Source organism: Podarcis muralis, chromosome 14 (assembly GCF_964188315.1).
Source record: "Podarcis muralis chromosome 14, rPodMur119.hap1.1, whole genome shotgun sequence".
Taxonomy (NCBI): Eukaryota; Metazoa; Chordata; class Lepidosauria; order Squamata; family Lacertidae; genus Podarcis; species Podarcis muralis.
The window spans coordinates 14,686,039-14,704,138 of NC_135668.1; the positions used below are offsets into that span (position 1 = coordinate 14,686,039).

The 18,100-nt window shown below is 46.1% G+C and overlaps 2 protein-coding genes across 3 annotated transcripts in view; one reads left to right on the plus strand and one right to left on the minus strand.

Annotated features, from left to right (window-relative positions):
- Positions 1-9,527, minus strand: part of FSD2 (fibronectin type III and SPRY domain containing 2) — a 29,066-nt gene extending 19,539 nt beyond the window's left edge. Inside the window, exons 1-3 of one of the 2 annotated variants that reach the window (XM_077918835.1) lie at positions 9,289-9,527; positions 5,880-6,230; positions 1,411-1,506 (exon numbers count right to left, since the gene is read on the minus strand). In XM_077918835.1, coding sequence (XP_077774961.1) covers positions 1,411-1,506; positions 5,880-6,197 — 414 coding nt within the window. In that variant the 5' untranslated portion in view covers positions 6,198-6,230; positions 9,289-9,527. The remainder of the gene's footprint in view (positions 1-1,410; positions 1,507-5,879; positions 6,231-9,288) is intronic. The other variant, XM_077918834.1, reaches the window with a different exon arrangement.
- A 7,243-nt stretch (positions 9,528-16,770) lies between these two features.
- The window catches only part of WHAMM (WASP homolog associated with actin, golgi membranes and microtubules), a 30,268-nt gene continuing 28,938 nt past the window's right edge, over positions 16,771-18,100 (plus strand). The window contains exon 1 of the mRNA XM_028706414.2: positions 16,771-17,557. Coding sequence (XP_028562247.2) covers positions 16,976-17,557 — 582 coding nt within the window. The 5' untranslated portion in view covers positions 16,771-16,975. The remainder of the gene's footprint in view (positions 17,558-18,100) is intronic.

Consider the following 18,100-nt stretch of genomic DNA (forward strand, 5'->3'; position numbering starts at 1 on the left):
AATTTCCCGCCAGACACCCCACACTAAAAAGAGAGAAATCTGAATGAACACAAAGCGTGCTTTGCTCTTGGAATCAGTGGCAGTTTCTACATAGGGGCCGGTTGTTGTTATCTACTACACAGCAACGGTTCATTTATGGATCTGTCTTAATTCAGTAACCTGAACAAACATAAACCCCTGCATTGCAAAATGGGACAATCTACCAAAATGCAAACACAACACACTGGCTAATAACTTAGTAAATATATAATCGGTACGATGTCATTCAAAATATACGAATAAGCCACTTCAAAATAATATATATATCATACAACACATATTACAAAATATACAAGAAACCGCAAGTTGTTATACAGTGGTAACTCAGGTTACATACGCTTCAGGTTACACACTCCGCTAACCCAGAAATAGTGCTTCAGGTTAAGAACTTTGCTTCAGGATAATAACAGAAATCAGGCTCTGGCGGCGCGGCGGCAGCAGGAGGCCCCATTAGCTAAAGTGGTGCTTCAGGTTAAGAACAGTTTCAGGTTAAGAACGGACCTCCGGAACGAATTAAGTACTTAACCCAAGGTACCACTGTATGTATCAGAGTCAAACAAAGGTTCAAGCAACCAATAAATAGCTTAGAGATGTTTTCCTTTGAGACTTGTGTGAGACGTCTTCCATTGAGAGATGGTTTGGTGTTCATTGGTTGTTTGACTCTGATACATATAACAACTTGCAGTTACTTGTATATTTTGTGAGATGTGTTGTATGATATACATATTATTTTGAAGTGGCTTATTCGAATATTTTGAATGACATCATACTGATTATATATTTACAAAGTTATTAGCCAGCGTGTTGCGTCTGCCTTTTTGTAGAATCATTCAGTAACCAACAGAGGTGCAAAACTTCAAGGGTATTTACAAGGACACCCCCAAACGTTACCTGCCTGAAGATGAAGGAGGAGGAGAGCAGATTTCAGTCCCAAAGAAGAACGTATTTTAACATGATTTGGCAGTTTAAGGAGGAGTTCAGTATGGATGGGGCTTGTCTGATCTCAACTGGTAGGGAGCCCCATAAAATTCGGCCCACAATCCTCAACCTGTGGTTTCTAGTGGATATGCACCATGGGGGACTTCTAACAGTGACTCCCCTGAAGACCTCTGCGACTGGGCAGGGATATAAGGGATCAGGTCATCCTTGAAGTATCTTGGGTCCAAATTGCTAACTTAATACAAGAACCTTGAACCCGGTCTTGTAGCATGTGAGCAACCAGTGCCAACCTTTGAACACTAGAATTATGCGCTGGTAATAGTCTATCTCCAATAGCCGTCCAACCGCAGCATTTGTAAAACCCAAAAGTAGCCACACAATCAAGTATTGAGGTCCCATTCTTGAGGTTTCCAATGCATGAAGATGTCTCACCTCGATGGTGATAAAAATTTCCTCCAAGTGGCTAGAAAAGCTCTCCAGGTGAGTGATCTGATCTTCCAGTCTGCATACGTTTTTCCGAAACTCATCCTATTCAAGAAATGACAGCGTTTAGCATACTAGATTATCATGAAAAGAGAAACCCCCTCCTTCCTTTTTTTATATAATATTTTTTATTAATTTTAACATATAAATTATAAAATGTACCACAAAACCTATCACTTATACAATCTTTTTAGACTTCCAAGATGTAACTGAACGACTGCAAGGAATCATAAAACCCACTGACAAATACCCCTTCCTCTTGGTTCATGTGGGAACCAATGACACTGCAAGCAATAGCCTCCAGAAGATCAAAAGAGATTACGAGGCTCTGGGCAGGAAATTGAAGCAATTAAATGCACAAATTGTCATCTCATCTGTCCTCCCAGTTGAACGACGTGGCCCAGGGAGAGAGGGAAAAATAGTGGAAGTGAACAACTGGCTTCGCAAATGGTGCAAACAGGAACAGTTTGGATTCTTAGATCACGGAATGCAGTTTCTTGAAGATGGACTTCTGGCAAGCGATGGGCTGCACCTCACAATGGTTGGGAGGAATGTTTTTGCAAAAAATCTCAGAAACCTCATCAGGAGGGCTTTAAACTGACTAATGTGGGGGAGGGAGACAGTGCTCCTGAAGGTAGGAGTCTATCAATTGATGAAGATGATCATCCAAATGTCATAGACCGAATGGAGCAAAGAGCATGCAGACCTAGTGGTGGGAGGAGAAAATCCTTAAATAAGAGACACGGGGGAATGATTAATGGACTTCAATGTCTGTACACTAATGCGCAAAGCATGGGAAATAAACAAGATGAGCTTGAGCTCCTGGTACAGCAAACTAAATATGACATAATAGGAATCACTGAAACCTGGTGGGATAAATCCCACGATTGGAATGTAATAATGGAGGGATACAATCTATTTCAAAGAAACAGACCAGACAAGAAAGGAGGAGGAGTGGCGTTATATGTCAGGGATGTGTATACCTGTGAAGAGATCCAAGATTTAGAACCTCAAAGCCAAAGTGAGAGCATTTGGGTCAAAATTAAGGGAGAGAAGAATAACAGTGACCTCATTGTGGGAGTTTACTATAGATCCCCAAGCCAAACGGAGGACATAGATGATGCCTTCCTGGAACAGATGGCCAAGCATGCAAAAGGAAGGGAGATAGTAGTAATGGGGGACTTCAATTACCCGGATATTTGTTGGATGTCAAACTCAGCCAAGAGCATAAGGTCAAACAGATTCCTCACTGCCCTTGCAGACAACTTCATTGTCCAGAAAGTGGGAGAAGCAACAAGAGGAACAGCCATTTTAGATCTGGTCCTAACCAATGTTGATGACCTGGTTAGTGGGGTAGAAGTGGAAGGATCATTAGGCGCGAGTGATCATGCTCTTCTGAAGTTTACTATACAGCGGAAAGGAGCAGCCAAGCATACTAGGACTCAATTTCTCGACTTTAAGAAAGCCGACTTCATAAAGCTTAGGGAAGTGCTGGGTGAGATCCCATGGACAGTAATACTAAAAGAAAAGGGAGTTCAAGATGGCTGGGAGTTTGTTAAGAGGGAGATAGTAAAAGCACAACTTCAGGCAATACCAATGAGACGGAAACATGGAAGGTGCCTAAAGAAGCCAGGGTGGCTATCTAAAGAACTTTTAACTGAGTTAAGATTAAAAAAGGATGTGTACAAAAAATGGAAAAGGGGGGAAACCACCAAAGAGGAATTCAAACAAATAGCCAGCACGTGTAGACACAAAGTCAGAAAAGCTAAAGCACAAAATGAACTCAGGCTTGCTAGAGAGGTTAAAAGCAACAAAAAAGGCTTTTATGGGTATGTTCGTAGCAAAAGGAAGAACAAAGAAACTGTGGGGTCACTCAGAGGAGAAGATGGTGAAATGCAAACAGGGGACACAGAAAGGGCTGAACTCCTCAATGCCTTCTTTGCCTCAGTCTTCTCCAATAAAGAAAACAATGCCCGACCTGAAGAATTTGGAGCAAATGATTCAGCAGAGGAAACACAGCCCAGAATAACTAAGGAGATAGTACAAGAATACTTGGCTAGTCTAGATGTATTCAAGTCTCCAGGGCCAGATGAACTGCATCCAAGAGTATTAAAAGAACTGGCAGATGTGATTTCAGAACCACTGGCAGTCATCTTTGAGAATTCCTGGAGAACAGGCGAAGTCCCGGCAGACTGGAGGAGGGCAAATGTTGTCCCTATTTTCAAAAAGGGGAAAAGAGAGGACCCAAATAATTACCGCCCAGTCAGTCTGACATCAATACCAGGGAAGATTCTGGAGCAGATCATTAAGCAAACAGTCTGTGAGCACCTAGAAAGGAATGCTGTGATCACCAATAGTCAGCATGGATTTCTGAAAAATAAGTCATGTCAGACTAACCTGATCTCGTTTTTTGACAGAATTACAAGCCTGGTAGATGAAGGGAACGCAGTGGATGTAGTCTACCTTGATTTCAGCAAGGCATTTGACAAGGTGCCCCATGATATTCTTGTAAAGAAGCTGGTAAAATGCGGTCTTGACTATGCTACCACTCAGTGGATTTGTAACTGGCTGACTGACCGAACCCAAAGGGTGCTCATCAATGGTTCCTCTTCATCCTGGAGAAGAGTGACTAGTGGGGTGCCACAGGGTTCTGTCTTGGGCCCGGTCTTATTCAACATCTTTATCAACGACTTGGATGATGGACTCAAGGGCATCCTGATCAAATTTGCAGATGACACCAAACTGGGAGGGGTGGCTAACACCCCAGAGGACAGGATCACACTTCAAAACGACCTTGACAGATTAGAGAACTGGGCCAAAACAAACAAGATGAATTTTAACAGGGAGAAATGTAAAGTATTGCACTTGGGCAAAAAAAATGAGAGGCACAAATACAAGATGGGTGACACCTGGCTTGAGAGCAGTACATGTGAAAAGGATCTAGGAGTCTTGGTTGACCACAAACTTGACATGAGCCAACAGTGTGACGCGGCAGCTAAAAAAGCCAATGCAATTCTGGGCCTCATCAATAGGAGTATAGCATCTAGATCAAGGGAAGTAATAGTGCCACTGTATTCTGCTCTGGTCAGACCTCACCTGGAGTACTGTGTCCAGTTCTGGGCACCACAGTTCAAGAAGGACACTGACAAACTGGAACGTGTCCAGAGGAGGGCAACCAAAATGGTCAAAGGCCTGGAAATGATGCCTTATGAGGAACGGCTAAGGGAGCTGGGCATGTTTAGCCTGGAGAAGAGGAGGTTAAGGGGTGATAGGATAGCCATGTTCAAATATATAAAAGGATGTCACATAGAGGAGGGAGAAAGGTTGTTTTCTGCTGCTCCAGAGAAGCGGACACGGAGCAATGGATCCAAACTACAAGAAAGAAGATTCCACCTAAACATTAGGAAGAACTTCCTGACAGTAAGAGCTGTTCGACAGTGGAATTTGCTGCCAAGGAGTGTGGTGGAGTCTCCTTCTTTGGAGGTCTTTAAGCAGAGGCTTGACAACCATATGTCAGGAGTGCTCTGATGGTGTTTCCTGCTTGGCAGGGGGTTGGACTCGATGGCCCTTGTGGTCTCTTCCAACTCTATGATTCTATGATTCTATGATTCTATGATTCCGTAAGCACCTCTGATGATCCACCGTTTTAACCATTTCTTATGCATTTCTTAACTTTATATTGCCTTTACATCTCTTAACAAATCATCCTTCCCCTTCTCCATTTTTACAATACTTCTAATAATACTCCTCACAAAACTTCTTGCAACCCTACAAACGTCGTCTGTTCTTCACAATTACTTTTCAAATAGTCCGCAAATTTACTCCAGTCTTCTGTGAATTTCTGGTCTCGCCAGTTTCGAATCCTTCCTGTTAGTTTATCTAATTCTGCATAGTCCATTAACTTCATCCTCCATTCTTCAATCATCGGTAATTCTTCTTGCTTCCATTTTTGGGCCAATAATATTGTTGCTGCTGTTATTGCATATAAAAAGAGCTTACATTCCTTTCTATTTATGTCACTCCCCACAATGCCCAATAAAAATGCTTCTGGTTTCTTTATAAATGTATATTTCAACATTTTTTTCCAACTCATTATATATCATCTCCCAGAAGCATTTCACCTTTTTACATTCCCACCACATGTGATAAAATGTTCCCTCTTTTTCTTTACATTTTCAGCATTTATTACTGACTTTATACATTTTCGCTAACTTGACAGGTGTAATATATCATCTATACATCCTTTTCATCACATTTTCTTTTAGGGCATTGTATGCAGTAAATTTTAAACCTTCCTTCCATAATTTCACCCAATCACTCAGATGTATATTATACCCAAAATCTTTGGCCCAGTGAATCATAACCGACTGAAACCCCCTCCTTCCAGACTGGATTGACTGGTTTTCCATCGTCCCCACCTTTGCAATTTCCACCACGCTGCTAAGAGGAATGACCTCGTGCTCACTGTGGTCGCCACCCTGCTGACCATCGGCTCTGATCGGGACGCAGCACGTAATGCAGTATGTATCTTCCCCTTTGTCGCTCTCTCTTGCGTTGCCCACGGAAGGCAACCTTTGCTCCTCTGCGCCTTGAGTCTTACTGGTTTCGCACAAGCCCAGATCTCGCCTCCGGAAGGGCTCTTCCGAAAAGAGCTCCAGGTCTTCAGCTGAGTCATAAAGCTCCAAGTGGTAGAATCTGGGGGGCTCCGCCTCGTTCTCTTCGGATCGCGTGTCCATTGCAGGAGCGAGAAGGCGGGATGCCAATCTATCCTGCAGAGAAAGTTGTTTGGGTTATGAGCAGATGGGGAACAAAATGCCACAAGATGTTCAGAACAGGCAGAGGGAGAGCTGCGTAGCCACAATGACACAAATAACAAAATACAGTGGTACCTCGAGTTAAGAACTTAATTCGTTCTGGAGGTCCGTTCTTAATCTGAAACTGTTCTTAACCTGAAGCACCACATTAGCTAATGGGGCCTCCCACCGCCACTGCACGATTTCTGTTCTCATCCTGAAGCAAAGTTCTTAACCCAAGGTCCTATTTCTGGGTTAGCGGAGTCTGTAACCTGAAGCGTCTGTAACCTGAAGCGTCTGTAACCTGAGCTACCACTGTATAGGCACTTTTAATAAGCAGGAAGAGTTACTTTTGTGTAGCAAAAAAGCCAAAGTCCTGGGGCATCTTAAAAATTTAAATCAGGGGATTTTTGGTTGTTGTTCTTAGCTTGGGGCCACATGACATTCTGTGCAATGTTTCGGGGGCCTAATGACCAGTGGTGGGCAGGGCCAGACGAAAACGTAGGCGGAGCAACAACAAAAAACCTTGCCTTTGTACAGGTCCCCTCACCCGGGCCCTCATAGTGACCTGGCTAGGGGGCGGGAGATTGACGCCCCCTCCATGCCAACCCCCTCCACATCACCCCTACCCGGCCAAACCATGCCGGCAGGGGGCGTGGCCGCAGGTAGTTTAAACTGCACCATGGCCGGGGGCTTCCCACTCTCGCCTCCATGCCAGATCTCCTTACCCATCCACCCTCTTTTTAAGTTTTGGTTTGACATGACCTTGCTATGGACAAATGTCGACTGCCTTGTTGTTGGGGCTGGGTAGGAATTTTTCCACTTGGCGAATTGGCACCTGCCATTTGGCTCTTGCCTGCCTTGTAGCCATCGTCACAACTTTGCAAGGTTAGGCATTGGGTAAGCCTTTGTTTAAGGGCATCCTGTTTTGATAAGGGCATCCTGTTAAAGGGATCCAGGGGTGTGGATTCTGTCTGAAGCCCAGGTGTGGGCTAGGGCCATGCCACTACCCCAACAGGGACCCCCTCGGGGTGCCCCTATTTTATGTAAATCATAGGGCTCCCCCTTCTGGTGGTTTGACCTTAGTTTGATTCCCTGCAGACGGGCGGGTGTCAAGATATAGCCTGGTTTCACCCAATGCCTAAGCCAAACCGCTCACATCTGTAACCAATACAGTGGTACCTCGGGTTACATACACTTCAGGTTACATACACTTCAGGTTACAGACTCCGCTATCCCAGAAATATTACCTTGGGTTAAGAACTTTGCTTCAGGATGAGAACAGAAATTGTGCGGCGGCAGCAGGAGGCCCCATTAGCTAAAGTGGTGCTTCAGGTTAAGAACAGTTTCAGGTTAAGAACAGACCTCTGGGATGAATTAAGTACGTAACCAGAGGTACCACTGTACAGTTGTGGCCTGTTTAAGCCCATAATCCAAAACACTCATGGTGTGTTTATTAATCAGTGCGGAACTACAGGGCACGCAATGGGCTTGTTTCCTCATTTGAACACATTCTTGTCTATCATGCAGTGGCGTAGCTAGTTGCTTGGGCGCCCGTGGCGGCACAAATGCCCTGCACCCGGGGGCGGGGCAAGAAGCCCATGGGGCGGAGCAAGCCGGGGCAGAGCACGCTGCGCGGAACTTCCACAGAGTCCGCAAGCCCCACGTTGCCATTTCGGGCACTGTGGAGCCTGCAGGTGCCTGAGCCACTGCGTCACTCCCCAGGAGAGGCGTGTGGCTCGGGCGCACTGCAGGCCAGGCCCCGCGTTCACCCCCTCAGTGATGACACCCGGGGCGTCCCCCACCCACTGCACCCCCTTTCCTATGCCACCGCTATCATGCAAGTAGCCAGACAAGAACACTCAAAGAGGATGTGAAGCAGGACTGATGGAAAATGTGGCTCAGTAGGATGTTTGGCGTTAAAGCTCTGGTTTTCCCAGTAGTGATGTATGGAAGTGAGAGCTGGACCATAAAGAAGGCTGATCGCCAAAGAATTTATGCTTTTGAATTCTGGTGCTGGAGGAGACTCTTGAGAGTCCCATGGACTGCAAGAAGATCAAACCTCTCCATTCTGAAGGAAATCAGCCCTGAGTGCTCACTGGAAGGACAGATCCTGAAGCTGAGGCTCCAATACTTTGGCCACCTCATGAGAAGAGAAGACTCCCTGGAAAAGACCCGGATGTTGGGAAAAATGGAGGGCACAAGGAGAAGGGGACAACAGAGGACGAGATGATTGGGTAGTGTTCTCGAAGCTACCAGCATGAGTTTGACCAAACTGCGGGAGGCAGTGGAAGACAGGAGTGCCTGGCGTGCTCTGGTCCATGGGGTCACGAAGAGTCGGACACGACTAAACAACAAAAGGGTGTTTGGTCTGAGGAGAGTCCCGATAACCTTATAAAGAGGCCTGGAGTGAGCAACAGAGCCTCAAGACTCCAGGACTGGCATGGACCTCTGTCCCCCAACAAGGTGCCAACTCTGGGTTTTGTCGCTGTGCCCTTTCACCCTCTACCACAAGTGGCCTTCCAGTGGCCTTGCTGACCAAGGATCCAATTCAGGCCATTAAGAGAATTTCACGATAATATAAACTTTACACTACAAAGCCATACATTTTGTTCCGGGTTTTTTTTTTTACAAACATGTAATTTCAATTTACAAAGCATGGATGCCCTTTCAAAACTACTGCATGCAGAAATATGCTCTCGTTATCTTTTTATGCCGTAGTCCAATTGCTCACATTTGTCTAAGTTTATTGAGCAGCATTTATTAAGCTGAAGCAAAAAGTGTCGTGGAGCAGCTTACCTGGAATCAAAGCAAAACAAGTCTGTCCGTGCAGGTTTGCAGTCTTAAATATTAAAGATATTTGAATTTTTTTAAAAAAATTTTGACGCACAAGGGAAAGGGCACAAGGAGGAAAATGGAAAATAAGAATCAAGACTCAGGCACCCATTTTTAAACAATCGCTCCTACACTGAACAGCTGCGCCATTTCAATCTACCATAATAAAAAAGGAGAATCTCACTGTTCTGAAACTTGCCTTCTGTGTAAAGATTCCACAATTTCTTCTGGTGCCCAGATAGCAGTAAACTTCACATTTGTCTCTCCTGACAAGTCTTGATTTTCATACGAAGGCAATTCTCTGCCAGGTTTCTAGACGGGCGACTGCGGACTTTTTGCTGTAACACGAGACAGCCGCTTCTTTCTGCGAGGGATGTCAGCAGCGATGAGCAAAAGCGACAAATATAGACCACCACCAGCTCTCGTTGCAGGGGAAGATCCTAAACTGTCACGGAGGAGAATGTCAGAAGCTGCTGGGAAAAGTTTGAAACCCCCTTGGTACCCATTCATAACATCCCTCCACCGTTTATTTCCCTGTATTCCCAGTTTTCAGGCATGAATACTGTTGCTCAGCGAGTCAAAATGCCATCACATTTGCACATCAGGAAAGTTTCAGCCAGGGCCCGATGAAGACATGCTCAGAGCCTAAGTTATGGCAGACTTAAGAGGTCCCATAAAGGTAAAGGTACCCCCGCCCATACGGGCCAGTCTTGACAGACTCTAGGGTTGTGCGCTCATCTCACTCAAGAGGCCGGGGGCCAGCGCTGTCCACAGACACTTCCGGGTCACGTGGCCAGCGTGACAAGCTGCATCTGGCGAGCCAGCACAGCACACGGAACGCCGTTTACCTTCCCGCTGGTAAGCGGTCTCTATTTATCTACTTGCACCCAGGGGTGCTTTTGAACTGCTAGGTTGGCAGGCGCTGGGACCAAACGACGGGAGCGCACCCCGCCGCGAGGATTCGAACCACCGACCATACGATCGGCAAGTCCTAGGCGCTGAGGTTTTACCTACAGCGCCACCTGCATCCCTAAGAGGTCCCATAACGTTACCCAAAACTGAGTTTAATTCAAAGACGGAAGTCAATGAAAGTAGAATAACCTTTGATGTTTGTGCATAAGCCAGGAAAGAGGCAGTGGTGGAATCAGAGCCAGACTGAGACATTTTGCTGCCACAAAAGCTCCCCCCGCCCCCAATCTGTACTCCCTCCCCCTAGCACCATACCTGGCCCTGCCATCACAACTGCACCCTCACCTGTGGCTGCACCCGTGTTGCTGCCACAAGACAACAACAGCACTGAGGATGCAGCGGCAGTAGTGAGGGCAATGGCCCCTCCAGGTGGCAGGTAAAGATAAAGGGACCCCTGACCATTAGGTCCAGTTGTGGCCGACTCTGGGGTTGTGGCACTCATCTCGCTTTATTGGCCGAGGAAGCCGGCGTACAGCTTCCGGGTCATGTGGCCAGCATGACTAAGCCGCTTCTGGTGAACCAGAGCAGCGCACGGAAACGCCATTTACCTTCCCGCCGGAGCGGTACCTATTTATCTACTTGCACTTTGACGTGCTTTCGAACTGCTAGGTTGGCAGGAGCAGGGACAGAGCAACGGGAGCTCACCCCGTCGTGGGGATTCGAACCGCCGACCTTCTGATTGGCAAGTCCCAGGCTCTGTGGTTTAACCCACAGCGCTACCCACGTCCCCCAGGTGGCAGGGGGAGAACTCAAATCGCCAGGTGGGTGAGAGTACCTTTGACAAAAGGCAAAATTATTACGAGAACTGCGCATGCAGCTTGTAGGCTCCTGCTTGGCAGTAGTCAGCTGCAAATTCTAGCACAGACTGTCTGGTGCGGTGGCTCTCCTCCCCTCTTCCCCTTTCCCAATTAACCTCCATCTCCAGGGCTCAGTCATGCTTAATGACATCACCGTGGCCTGGCCCCCTCTGTGACATCACCAGGGACCACCCTTAGACCTCAGATTTGGGCCCTGAAATCTCAGGGACTGGGATGTTCCTCTACTGAGTGTGTGCAGCAGTCACAGAATCTCGGCCGGTTGTTTGTGGAGGGACGGAGCCGGCAGAAAGGAAACTGAGTCAGAGGGGAAAGGCCGTGTAGGAAGGCGTGGCTGGCTGGCTGGCACAGTGAACAGGAACACTGCAACATTTTGTTGTCGGCCTCACGGGTAGTGCTATCAATTAGACTGGAAGACAATTTTATCAGAAGTAGATCAGAGGACAAGGTATAAATGGCCAATACAGATCCAACAGTAGTTGTGTTAAATTATTTAAAAGGATATGTGGACAAGGAGGGCATCGAAATTGTTACCAACCTATTCATAGCGGCAATAATATCCATATTATCTTATGGTGGTCATTACGACTGATTCTTTAGAATCTGTTGCCTTTACAGCAAAAATAACTTATTATACACACCTGAGAAGGGAAGCAGGCACAGAATAAATATAGACTTTGGGCTGCATTCCTGTACACACACAGTAAGCTCTGTTGAATTCAAAGAAACATCCTGTTGAATAACAAATACATAGGACCGCACTGACGAGGGTCGATGTTTGTCTTACACTGGAAGAACAAATATTGTTAGTGAAATAACTGGAACGTTATAGTAATGCATATGCAGAGTTTTTATGTGGAAAATCCTTGCAAAAAAAATTGTACTTGAATTCATTTTAAAGGATAAAACCGTGTTTAGTAGTCTTAAAATAAAACGAGTCATCTGCTACTGAATCCTATCTGTTATGAACCTATGTCAGTGGTGGCCAAACTTGGCCCTCCAGCTGTTTTGGGACTACAACTCCCATCATCCCTAGCTAACAGAACCAGTGGTCAGGGATGATGGGAATTGTAGCCCCAAAAACATCTGGAGGGCTGAGTTTGGCCATCACTGACCTACCTAAACAAGACCTAGGCAGAGCTATCCTTAACCTGGATCGCTGCAATTAGAGGAGTTAAGGAAGCAGGTGAGTCATCCACCAGGAAGCACCAGCCAATGGAGGGCATCAGTGTGGCTGCTGAAACTATGGGCAGGTGGAAGTGACTGCAGGTGGTATCCCTGCTGAGGGCAGCAATCATGGGCTCTGAATGACTGGGCCAGGCCAGAGCAGTGGCTGACAGATTGCCCCAGGGAAGGATCCATTGGGCTGGGAAGGTTGGAAGAGTGAAAGGAAGAGGGTCCTGGGGAAGGGGAAAGTGGAGGGTGAGGTCTACAGAAGTGCTAGGTTTCCTGCCCAGTCTAGGGGTGCATCTACACACAGGGAAAAACCCGCTATAAATGAGTCAGAAATTAAATCATTATAACAAAAGGAAAAAAACGCTATGTAAAAATTGCATAGAAATTTATGTTGCTCTCCAGTGCCATCTGGTGTTGCATGTTCATAATGCATTCAAAACATTATTATTATTATTAATGTAGATAATGTAGGCTCAGAACCACTGGCTGTTTTGATTTGTGCCTTCTCCCTTCTCTTACAACTGTGTTGCGGTGTGTATGTGCGTTGTGGTTGGATCAACATCTTTGCTCACATCACCATGTGTAGCAACTGCTGTGTACAGCATCTTCAGCTGCCTTGAGGCTGCACTCAACAAAAGGAGAGCCAAAAACAATTTGTAGACCCCACAGTTCAAACGACCTCAGAGTTCCTAGTGCAGGACTCAATCAGAGCGGGCTCTTTCCCCAGCAACCTCCGGTGGTAGAGCAGGAACCCGGACAAATCTGGGGCGCTTGAAAAGAGACCTGAAGCAAAACATTCCAGCTTTTTCCCAAACTCCGGCAGATCTTTACCACTGCCTCCTCCTGGAAATGAGGGAATCTCGATAAATCAAGAAGTTGAATGGAAAATTAAACAGATGAGACAAAGATCATTTGAATCGGCAAATAAATGTGGGAAGCTGCTTTCATGGCAGCTGAAAAGGAGACAAAAATTGAACTTTGTTACCAGTCTAGAGGTTGAAGGAGAATGTATTCAGAAACCAGAGGAAATTAGAAAGTGTTTCCAGAAATATTTCAAAAAATTGTTTACCCAAGGACCCCAAGTGGAGACTGAGATAAATAAATTTTTAAAAAGCTACGGCCTGGAAAAACTAACACAAGATAAACAAACAGCCCTGAACTATAAAATAACACAACAGGAAATTGAAAGTTCCATTCAGAACATGCAATTAGGCAAATCCCCGGGCCCAGATGGACTTACCTCCAAGTATTATAAGACATTGAAGGAATACTTGACTCAACCATTGATGGAGGTATGCAACCAAATTATGGAGGGGAAGGGGGCACCAGAATCGTGGAAAGAGGCATTCATTACTTTGATACCAAAATTGGAATCCGAAAAGACTCAACTTAAGAACTATCGTCCTATTTCACTCCTAAACGTGGATTACAAGATTTTTGCTGACATTTTGGCAAACAGATTGAAAAAAGTTTTAAACGAAGTAATTCATAAAGACCAAGCAGGCTTCCTCCCCGGCAGACATTTGTCTGACAACACTAGGAACATTGTGGATGTCCTGGAACTACTACAGACAAACTTGAATACGAAAGCAGTTTTGATATTTATAGATGCGGAGAAGGCCTTTGACAACATATCTTGGAAATTTATGAAGAAAAATTTGGAAGGGATGGGAGTGGGAAGGGCGTTCCAAAATGGTATTGAAGCAATCTATTCAGAACAAAAAGCTAAATTGATAGTAAATAATGTGGTGACAGAGGAGTTTAAAATTGAAAAAGGAACACGACAGGGGTGCCCCCTATCACCCTTGCTATTTATTTCTGTCCTGGAGGTGTTGCTGAACTTGATTAGGAAGGACCAGCGGGTAATCCACGTTTAGGAGTGAAATAGGTCGGAGGAAAACAATATAAACTGAAGGCCTTTGCAGATGATTTGGTTTTGACATTACAGGAGCCAGAACCCAGTACAAAAAGAGCTTTAGAACTAATCTCTGAGTTTGGTCGGGTGGCGGGATTCAAGTTAAATAAACAAAAAACTAAGGTTTTGGTGAAAAACTTGACACCTTTAGAAATAGAGGGGTTTCAGAAGGAAACGGAGCTAAATGTGGTTAAAAAAGTCAAATACCTGGGGGTTAATTTGACTGGAAAAAATTTGAACTTGTTTAAAGATAATTATGAAAAATGTTGGTCTGAAATCAAAAAGGACTTAGAAATCTGGTCAAGACTGAAACTTTCCTTGTTGGGAAGAATTGCAGCAGTTAAGATGAATGTATTGCCAAGAATGCTGTTTCTGTTTCAGGCCCTGCAGATCGTGGACAGGGTGGAGTGTTTTGGAAAGTGGCAGAGGGACATTATGAAGTTTGTCTGGCAGGGCAAAAAGCCCCGAATAAAATTTAAAATATTAACAGATGCGAAGGAAAGAGGGGGATTTGCCCTGCCGGACTTAAGGTTGTACTATGAAGCTGCATCCCTCTGCTGGATGAAAGATTGGTTTTTGCTAGAAAACACTGATGTCCTAGATCTGGAAGGGTTCAACAATGCTTTTGGATGGCATGCATATTTGTGGTACGACAAGGTAAAGTCTCATAAGTTATTTAAAAACCATATTGTCAGGAAATCTTTGTTTACTGTCTGGACTAAATACAAGGACTTACTTGAAAACAAGACTCCGAGGTGGCTGTCACCAATGGAGGCTAAGGCCACAAAAATACTTAATATGGGGGGTGGCTGGGCAAAATACTGTGAAATAATAGAAAAAGTAGGGGACACTTGGAGGTTGCAGAGCTTTGAAAAATTGAAAGGAAAGGTGCGAGACTGGTTTCATTACGCCCAAATTTTAGAGATCTTTAAAAAGGACAAAAAAATTGGTTTCCAGGTGGAAAAATCAAAATTAGAGTCAGAACTACTTGAACCCAAGACGAAAGTGCTTTCAAGAATGTATAACTTGTTGCTTAAATGGAATACTCAAGACGAGACAGTTAAATCAGCCATGATAAAATGGGCACAAGATATTGGATACAACATTATGTTTGAAGACTGGGAAAGGTTATGGACCACCGGTATGAAATTTACGGCATGTAGTGCCTTAAAAGAAAATATTATGAAAATGATGTACAGGTGGTACATGACCCCAGTCAAACTTGCAAAGATATATCATTTGTCTGATAATAAATGTTGGAAATGTAAGGAGGCTGAAGGAACATTCTTTCACCTCTGGTGGACATGCCCGAGGGTGAAGGCTTTTTGGGAAATGATTTATAACGAGTTGAAAAAGGTATTTAAGTATACCTTTCATAAGAAACCAGAAGCCTTCCTCCTGGGCATTGTGGGCCAGAGAGTGCTAAAGAAAGATAGAACTTTCTTTTTATATGCAACTACAGCAGCAAGAATTCTTATAGCCAAATACTGGAAGGCACAGGAGTTACCCACACTGGAAGAATGGCACACGCAACTGATGGACTACATGGAATTGGCTGAAATGACCGGCAGAATCCGAGACCAGGGAGAAGAGGCAGTGGAAGAGGACTGGAAAAAATTTAAGGACTATTTACAAAAACATTTTAAGTTATATGAATGTTGAGAATTTGCTAAGTTTTGAGAAAAACATGCTTCAGTATTGAGATTCGGAAATGATTGAAACTAAGTTATGTTTGAGAAAAGTTTAACTTTTAGAGTAAATAATTAGATGAAAATACAAATACACATGAAACAAGGTTTTAATTTGCTGATTGATTTTTATTGTAAAGAATGCAGGGATGGAGGATGTGGGGAAGTCCAGTTGATGTTGAAAAAGGATTTGAAAAAGTGAATCTTTTTTTTCTTTTCTTGTTTCTTTACTTTGTAAAAAAAAAAAAAAGCTTTTGTTGTGTTATTGACGATGTATTAATGTTGTACTTTGACCCTGGAAAACAAAGCAATAAAAAAATATTTTAAAAAAAAAAAATGAGGGAATCTCCATGCTTCCCTTTGTCACGTGATTTCTAAGCACACACCCGAAATGTTTTTCTTTCCCCCCGTTTTTTTTGCTGAATTGGAAAGCTTTAAAGCCTGGGCGCATCATCTAATGTTTATTGGATGGATTTCCCCCCTAAATTGATTTTTGAATTCTGAATTTATTGTTATTCACATTTTATACTGTATTTTATGCTGTTTTTTTGTTGCATCAATTAAGTGTTTTAAATTTGTTGTTAGCCACCCTGAGCCCGGTTTTCTGAACCGGGAAGGGCGGGGTATAAATAAAAAATTATTATTATTATTTATTATAATTTGTATTCAGTGGCAAAGAGCGGTTTTTCGCGGAGAACAAAAAGAGCGTTCAAACACGGAGCTTTAAAGTGCAGACGTGCCTGGGAATCTCTGAGTGTGGGTAATCCCCAACGCCGATTCAGAGGTAAACAGTGTGTTTTCCCGAAACGGAGTGTTTTCCGGGGAAAGCGGCAGAACGAAACAAAAACCTCTCTGGCGCGGGAAAAGCGGAAGGGTGGGTGACCTTTGAGCCACCTCGGGACCCTTGGCAGCTGCTTCTAATGCGGACAACGGATGCTTACAACTTCCAGATTAGGAGGGGAGCCCACTTCCCACGGTGCAAAAAAGTCCCTCCCTTCTTTTTAAAGGAGCGTGTTTGCTTTTATGAAGTCCACTTCCTGGGACCCCAAAAAAGGGGTGGGGGAAGACTCTCAGTCTCCTCCCACTTGAAAGCCAAGCAGCCAACCAGAAGCGGGGACGCCGCTGGCGACGTCACAGAAAGAGCCACAACAAGTCCTCCCGGGCCGCTTTGCTACTTTCCCTAAAAGGAGGGGGAAAGAAAGTTTATCGGGGTTCTAGAACGTCGGCGGAAAAGAGAAAGCCTTTGAAGTTCAAAGGGGCGCCGCCGCCGCTGGAAAGGAAGCGGCTGCGAGGCTGCGGGCGCCCGGCTTCCTCTCTGCCCCCATGGACGAAGCAGAGGAGCAGCCGCAGCCGGACAGCCTGGACGGCTGGGTGGCCATCAAGGAGGACGCCTTCGGGCAGCCCGAGCCGCCGCAGAAGCTGCGCTTCCTGGTGGCCTGGAACGGCATCGAGAGCAAGTTCGCGGTGACCTGCCACAACCGGACCTTGCAGGAGCAGGCGGCCGAGGCCGGAGGGGGCGGCGTTGGCGGCCCGCAGCAGATGAGCTGGGCCGGCCTCTTCTCCCCGCAGGCCCTGCAGGGCGTCCACCGCCAGCTGTCGGCCTTGGCCCCGCAGCTGGAGCCCTGCCTGCCCGCGCTGCCCGCGGCGCTGTCCGGCCAGAGCGGCCTGTGGGCGCTGCTCTTCCCCGGCTGCCCGGTGCTGGCCGAGGCCGAGCTGGAGGCGCTGTGCCGCCGCCTGGAGAGGTACCTGGGCTGGGCCTTGGAGGCGTGCGGCCGCAAGGCGCTGCTCGACTCGCTCTTCGCCCACGACCAGGACGAGGAGGACGAGTACTTCGAGAACTTGCAGGAGTTCCGCAGGAAAGCGCTCAAGGGGCGGCTCAGCGGCGCCAAGGAGGCCTTGCGGAGGGTACGGGGCGCCGTCGGGGGGCGTGAGGGGGGGGAGGAAGGGTGCCTGGAGGGCGCTGGCAGGTAAACCCCTGAAGGGACGGGGAAGGAGTGGGCTCAGATTCCCAAGGAGAGGCAGTGCGGCGCAGTGGTTAGCGCGTCGGACGAGGACCTGGGGTAATCCAGGTTCGAATACAGTGGTACCTCGGGTTACAGATGCTTCAGGTTACAGACTCTGCTAACCCAGAAATAGTACCTCGGGTTAAGAATTTGGCTACAGGATGAGAACAATTACGTCCAGTCGTGGCCGACTCTGGGGTTGCACTCTCATCTCGCTTTATTGGCCGAGGGAGCCGGCGTACAGCTTCCGGGTCATGTGGCCAGCATGACTAAGCCGCTTCTGGCAAACCAGAGCAGCGCACGGAAACGCTGTTTACCTTCCCGCCCGAGCGGTACCTATTTATCTACTTGCACTTTGAGGTGCTTTCGAACTGCTAGGTTGGCAGGAGCAGAGACCGAACAACGGGAGCTCACCCCGTCGCGGGGATTCGAACCGCCGACCTTC